Source organism: Nestor notabilis, unplaced genomic scaffold, assembly GCF_000696875.1.
Source record: "Nestor notabilis isolate BGI_N333 unplaced genomic scaffold, ASM69687v1 scaffold27674, whole genome shotgun sequence".
Classification (NCBI taxonomy): Eukaryota; Metazoa; Chordata; class Aves; order Psittaciformes; family Psittacidae; genus Nestor; species Nestor notabilis.
In genome coordinates this window covers 1-7,642 of record NW_009924701.1, presented here as the reverse complement: position 1 = coordinate 7,642, position 7,642 = coordinate 1, and the positions used below count along the sequence as shown (strand labels likewise).

Here is a 7,642-nt window from a genome sequence, read left to right as displayed (position 1 = left end):
GGTTTAAATCATTAATGGAGATCAGCTGCTCACTGTGGTGATCTAACCCCTGCTCAGCTCCTGTGGATTGAAGGAAACTAAGGGAACAAAGCTGTCTGTCAACACAGGCCGAGCAGCCTCAGAGAAATCAGCTATAGAAACCAGTACCAAAGCAGAGTGAACGCCAGAAGGTCTGTGTGCTCTGGAGACCTTGACCAAAATAAGCTAAAGGTAATTGCAAATAAGCAGGACTTGTGTTCCGGACAACACAGGCTGCATATACGCTTCTTCCTCCCTCACTGAGATCTGTGCAGATGAATTACTGGTTATTTAATAGACTAGGTGCTTGCCAGTTCTGTGAACATGATTGTTTCACGTTAACAAAGTTGAAGTTGCCTGGTGGATTTAGAAATTGTTAAAGACAAAGATAGAAGATTGTGTGAATGCAGAATAAATTAAAAAGCCTACAGACTGTTTCTTTCAGTCAAGCCCTACCTATGGCCTGGGTACATCCCACAGATTTCACAAAAGAAATGTCAGTGCTTTTTCTTACCTTCCATTAAGTGTGAGTTGTTACACCCAGCAGCTCCAGGGAGATTTCCTCCATTTCCTCCAGAACAGTATCTTTAAGCTTCAATCCTTTTATCAAATAATAAACCTTAGCATATTAATTAACAGTCCTCAGGAGCCCGAGACAACCATTTCAAGACTGATAATCTCAGTGGGGCTTCAGTATCTTCTAAGGTCTGCTCAAAGCTTTGTATTTGTACCATTCACTTCAACTGAACAACAGAACTGCATGCGGATGATACAGAAGTAGCATAATAAGCAGCAGTAATTGGATTAATAACCCATTAGCACAAATTTAAAGTCCCAATGGTTATTACTAGGAGTAAAGAGAGGGGTTGGCATTCTTCACATTAGTAAATGAATCAAACGCTGGCACCAAGAAACAGGAAAATTATTCCTGCAGATGAGTGATTTTGTGTTCTCATTTCTGCAGGCAGCACTCACCAGTGAGGGAACCGTTTATTACCTCCACTTTCAAGCACGTCTGTGCCCTGTATTAACCCTGGAATAAGCAGCACAGGCAGGTGCTATAGCCTGTTTACAAACAGGCTTCACACCATCACACACTGGAGACCAAAGAAATCAGATTGGTCTAAGCTGCTTTAATGCCTGGCATTTAGATTCTCATATAAAAACTACAGACTTACTAGGTTTTTCCCACCCCAGTTTCGACTATGGTTTTGTTCTCAGACCAGAAAAGCCATGGCTTCTTCCTTTTCACCCTTCCTGCTTCCAAGATGCCTAGAAAAATCCCACAGACTAGTTCAGGAATTAAAGAGGGCGCTGCTTTTACTGGAGTTCTCCTTTACATCTCAAGCACTTCCCATTTCAAAGGCTTTTTTTATATAGCCTGCCCATCTTCTCGTGTGGACCTGCCTATGGAAAAAGGGGCCCCAGCTCCCCCATCTACCTGAAATACAGGAGCTGACACTGTTTGCCAAGCCTCCCCCAGGTCCCATCTGACAACCCACTCATATCTGCTGGGCGTTAGGGAAAAGCCATTTGCCATACTGTGGGTCATGAAGCCTCTCCCTATGGAAACCAGAAGCCCAAGCAGCACATCCAGCTGCTTTAAAGATGCATGAGCACTGGTGGCCCTTGACATTTGTCAAGAGAAAGAAAAGTCGTGGGGATTCAGCCAAATCAACCGTAAATGGCAGGTGTCCTGGTACCTTTCTCAGACACCTTTGAAACTGCTCAGGAAGTTTCTCCCTCCCCACACAGTTTTGTCACTGTCATCTCTTGTTACCTGCTGGCTTGCAAAGCTGTGCTTGATGAGGCTGCAGGAACTGCCAGCAATGACCTCACTGAAGCTTGTTACAGAATTGAGGTCTGGGCTTGGCACAGCACTGGCTGAATTTGCAAAGAACAGCAAATACCCCCTTCATGGACAAGGAGCGAAATACTGGTACCTTCAGTTCTCTGCCCACATCAGGAAAGATCCATAATCAAACCTTACCAGCTGGTGCTCTTGTTCTTAGCCTTAAAAACAAAAGTATTCAGGAGCATAGGAACTGGATGAGTCACACAGTCTCCCCCATTTAACACATCCCTAAGGCCAAAATATCAGGAATGCAGCAAGCAGGAGGAATTGGAAAGCTCAGAGTTGAAGCAGTCCAGATCTTGAGCTCATTGGTTTGTAGGCTGTATACTCATTTACTGATAACCAAAAAAGGTTCACAGTGTGGAGAGAGGGCTAGCATAAGAAACCTGGAGATAGACCACAGTTTTAAAGACTGCTCTGTAGAGAGGAAAAAAAATAGAGGAGAGAGGAAAAAAAAGTACCTCTAAGAACTCAGCTGTGCAGCCCACACAGTATGCTGCAGACATCAGCACCCGTTTATCAAGATCTGTTATAAGAACCTGGTGCTGTTTTACCTTGCAGGTCTGACAGCTCATGCTTCATACCCATGAGCACGATCCAACTCTAAATTAACCCCCAGAGCACACTTCCTCAAGCGTGTTTCCACCACATCACCAACAGCACTTCACACCTCCTACCACCCCCCAAACCCCTTGTGACCTGTTAAGTACCTGCAAAGAGGCTGCTTGAGGACAGAGAAGCATTCTGCATTCCTGTACCAGCTCAGCAGAACCATTTTCAGGTATCAAATCTCTCCAGGTGGTACCAAAGTACAGTCTCTTCACCCTTTTGCTCTTTAACTGACAGAGTTGTTTAAGTGGCAGAGATGCAAAGAGATCTACTGGATTAACTGCAGAGCTCTCCATCAGCCTTCAAAAACGCTTTAAAAAAAGTGAACATCAAATACTTTCTCTCATTGCTTAGATATTCCCAATCTGCATATACCTAGAAGCCTCACAGCAGAAATCCCTGAATCTCCCCATATCATAGTAAGACAAACAGCTGCTAAACTACAGCAACTGGATAGGGAAAAAAAGAGGTGCTTTTCTAATTAAAAGATGCAGATGCTGCTAAACCTTTCAGCCTTTTTGCACTGTTCCTGTCCACACAGATGTGGATAATGCTGCCACCAGCCTCCTGCATAGACCTGGAAGTGTCACCATCGAGCTTTAGTTTTCAGATGTCCCAAGTCATCCTGAGGATGTAATTGTTGCAACACTTATTAGGGAATCCTCATAAAACTCAAAATTAACAATTCCGAGGTCTTCTGTTGAGCATTCCAGCAATATCCCCAAGGTAAGTATTATTTTACAGAGGCAGCACGGGCAGAAGTTCGAGCTGTGCAGCAGCAGAACGGATTAGCCATGTCCTTGCTTGTCCTTAGCCACTGAGCTCCATAATGCTCTAGTATTTAGGCAGCAGCACTGGTGGCAGACATCCAGCCTTCGCTATTTGGCAGGGCAATGAGGCAGAGCAGCCGGGGAAGGGGAATGCTACAAACACGATCCGAAGCTGCCACCTAGTGCTTGCTCTGGACCAGAGGCAGAGCAGCCTCAATTAGGCGACAAGCACCGAAGGGTATTTCTAGTTCCCAGGAAAAGATTGAGCAAAGGATTTTTCCTTTTGCCTGGGGCGAGCAAGAGAATTTGCAACGTTATAATTAGATTCAGGGACAATTAGGGCTGACATTTTGCTTTTTCATCCTTTTAAAGAATTACAGCACTGTGGTTCAAGCAGCTCTAATACAATACAAATACAATAGATATACACAATATGCATAACACAGATCTAATATAGCACCAGACATCTGAGAGGATGCTCCGAGGAAAGCATCACATCCATTCTGTACAGAGAAAAGTGATTGCCTGCATCTGGCTTAGCATGTCCACCTCTAACCACTGGCCTGGGATCTTCACCAGCATCATACTGGGCTCCCTGTACACCTCCCCCCCCCCCCCCGGCAGAGATGATGCAAGACTCACCTTTCCATGGGATCCTGCAGGGCAGCAATGTTGACAGAGCCACTGTGAACAACACCAGGCAATCTATTTATATAGGAATGCAGCACAGAAGATATGCTGAAGAGGAAGGTTAAGTCCTGCTTGGATGGTGTAAAGAGCAGCGGCTGAGGGGGAGATAACAGGATGTTGCAACCATTCTGACTGCCCTGGCACAATGAAATGAGCCAGCTGTGGCTCTCCAGCTAGACCCAATTCATTCTGGAGAAAAACAAGCTAATGCACACACTCCTGAATGACTGATCTGTTTCAAAAATTTATTGAAATATAAAATATTTAATAGAAAACAATCCTGGAGCCTCCTCAGAGGAAGAGCTCACTACAACAGGCATAATAAAGGGACCAGCAGAACACACGCAGACAGTGAAGACACTGCTTGCCCATGGCTCCTGGCTCATGTGGACATCATGCCACCTCCAACCTCATACCCTTCAGCCACAAACAGCCAGACCCAAAATGTGGTTAGCAAAAGTGTGGATATTCCTGTTCTCTACAGACTAAGACTGTATATCACAGGTACAAGAGAGAAAAAGAGCTCTCAATCAGAGGGCACGCTGGCAAATCTGTATCACAGTAAAGGCAAATCAAAACCATTTAGAAAGCTTTGGGGGAGAGGGAAGCATCACAAAACACATCCCTTCCTCTCTATCACTCTGCACGATATTCAGGGGCACTAGACACAGCAACAAGTGCTATGGGATATGTCCCAGTTGTCCCTGCATCTTCACAAAGGTCAGATACCAATTTTTCAGGCTACTGCACTAAAAGGCTGTTGTACTTAAGCACTGCTTAGTACTACTGTACTAAAAGGGCTCAAGACGTATCCCAGGAGTTAAAATGAGGAATTCTGGTGGTTTCTGAAGCATGGAATGAATGTTGGGGACTAGAACACTGAAAAAAAGAAATCATAAAATACTGGGAATCAAACGCTGCCACGCTGGGACTTCAAATGACTGCTTCTGGCCATGTGCCCTATCCCTCCAGATCCAGCAACCTGTGTTGGGTCTCCAGAACGATCTCCTCCATCACCTCCGGTTTGAGAATGTCCTTGATCTGCAGTGGAAAGAAAAGTAACATTGGCACCAAAAATCAACTACTACTTTTGCACACTCCCTGGGGACGGAGGTCCCTGACACATAGCAATGAGCAGTGAATTTAGAGGGTCGTGGTCAAATAAGACTATGGAAGAAGGGGGGAAGTTCATATTGTCACTTACTACCAGGATGCTTTGGAAAGCCAAAAGGAAGCCTCACCACCTAACTTCAGCAACTGAGGAGGCCTTTCCATTCCCTCCCCACAGCATGGAATAAAGTAAACACCACCAGTTTCTGTACCTGATGAGGAAGGGATGCTTCATAGCAATATAGGACGCTGGTGTCAAAGAGCATCAACTTATGAGTAACCAGAGCTACAATGCAGTTTCGGACCCGTGAGATCACCTCCCGGTCAGACATGGAAACAGGCTGAGGAAGGACAAAGGAAAAGAGATTAATACACAGGGAAATAATGCAAGCCTACTGTAAAAAAAGCTTTGCCATGAACCTAATGCCAAATCTGGAAAGTCTCAGATTGTTCACGTGCCTCTGACTACGTTAGACTAAGAAAACATCATTGGGAGGAGAAGGCCGATCTTCCCTGAACCCTCACCTCCAAGTTGGTGGTGAAGCCCCCCGTCTCTTCATCTCTCTGCTCTGAAGTTGGATAGATCCAGATGTAACCGTTGTTGCCGAGGATCACAGATGCACCACAGGGCAGGTCATGGAAGTGAGTCTTCTGGCGTTTCACAAGAGACGGAGAGACCTGAACGAGCACACCCTGGGAAAGCTGAAGAGGAGACCATGAGACTCAGCGTGAGAGATATGAGCCACCACAGATCACATCAAGTCACCGACATGCACTCCGTTCCCAGTCTAGGAACCAGTCAATTTTAACACCTTTTCCTGTGGAACAATGAATATAAAACCTGCCTGCCTCTGGGAGTGCTGCTGCGAGGATTAGTTAATGCCTGAGCAGCCCTTTGAAGATGAAGAATACTCTAAGTGCTTGGCACAAATGTTAATAATATCTTGATCATAACTACACATCAACCATCCCTGCAGAAAAACGAGGAGTGAGAGGCCCAATTTAGCAGAACATTTTCCTTCTTAATCCAATCACTGTCCTTCGCCCTTTGTGCAATAAGAACACTTCCCTTTCATCTTTTAAGTGCTAATACCCTTGGTCTGGTAATCCCAAACTGCAGCCTGCACTCCAACGGCCCCTTGGCTTATTTCAGTGCACAAAACCAGAGATAAATGCCAACTGCATAAAGCCTAAAATAGAGCCCTGGAGAGAAAGAAAGAAGTCACAGGGGCAATGGCCCACAGAAAAGCAGTGATGAAGTTTGAGTCAAAAGATTTCTCCCCAGGGCTTAATTCCCAAGCGGACAGTGGGGGAAACAGGCTTTGCAGGATGTAATTGTGGACTGGGAGAACAACAGCTCAAAGGGGCAATTCAAGGGCACTTCCTCTGCTTTGGGGAAACTCTACTTGGTGTAACCACAGAGGAGCTAATATTCTTCCTCCGTCTGCAGGAACGAGTTACAACAACATTTGCTCTACTCCAAAGCTGTTCTCTTAAAAATCCCTCCAAAAGGATGTCACATGGAGCAGATTTAGGCCAAGATCAAGTGCTTTTGAACAACTTACCTTCCCGTATTTCAGACTCCGGGTGTGCAGCGATAATGCCCCATCAGCAAATACAGACTGCACCTCTGCCTGTCAGTGCCACTTAAGGAAACAAAGTCCCTAACGCTGCCCAGTGCCACCAGCCACTGGCTGCCTGCAGCAGAGATCTCTCACTACCACCCAGGCTCGTTACCACCTCCCCATGCCCTTGGTTCTTCTGAGTGCAGGCAGTAGAAGGATACACTGATGAGGTCCCCTTCCTGCAGACAGTCCCTCATTGCAAGCTCATCTTCTATTGATCTCCTTCTCTGAAATCACAGAATCACAGAATCACAGAATCAACTAGGTTGGAAAAGACCTGTATGATCATTGAGCCCAACCATCAGTCCAGGACTGTCAAGCCCAAAACTGAATCGTGCCACTAAGGGCAAACTGATCTCCTCTCATGGCCGCCCCTGCTCTCCACCCATGATTTTCTTGCACAATGCAAGAGAAGTTACGAGTAGCTCTGAAGAGAAAACATCAGTTAACACACTGCGGGGGGACCGCTGGGTGCCAAGCAAAATGCAGTCCGGCTGCCAAAGGCACATCTTCAGATCACTGAAGTGTTTATGTCCAAATAACACCGAGAGTTAAACATACTGGAGCAATGCAGACCCCCTCCCAAAGCCCAACACTACCCTTGCGTACTGTGTGAAGGGCGCCAGAGCTCCCATGCAAGCAGGAGACCACACGGCTCTGGCGCCGCTCTGCGTGAACTACACTCACCAGTTCCCCACCAGGTAAGTTTATAGACGACAGCAGCAGGACTGAATCTTTTTTTTTCCCATCGCTTGTGCTGAACCTGGGGAAGGAAGAATAATCTGTTGATACACACTTAAAAGTTAACAGCAGCAGAGCGGGGTGTCCCGCAGCCAGCCAAGGACATCTCCTACTTCAGGCTTCATAGTCTGTATAAATATGAACTCAGGATTTCAGAACCATTATCAGAGTCAGCTCTGCTCAGTGCCTCCAGCCTCACAGAATCATAGAATGGTTTGGGTTGG

General features: G+C 46.0%; 1 protein-coding gene across 1 annotated transcript; it reads right to left on the bottom strand.

Moving 5' to 3' along the window:
- Positions 1–4,869: 4,869 nt before the first annotated feature.
- EXOSC2 (exosome component 2) lies at positions 4,870–7,440 on the bottom strand (the record flags this gene model as incomplete). Its single annotated transcript, XM_010012736.1, has 6 exons — positions 4,870–4,983; positions 5,265–5,393; positions 5,578–5,754; positions 6,618–6,686; positions 6,839–6,904; positions 7,365–7,440. Coding segments are annotated over 6 exons (598 nt in total), but the record flags the coding sequence as incomplete, so codon positions are not given.
- Between the last annotated feature and the right edge of the window lie 202 nt (positions 7,441–7,642).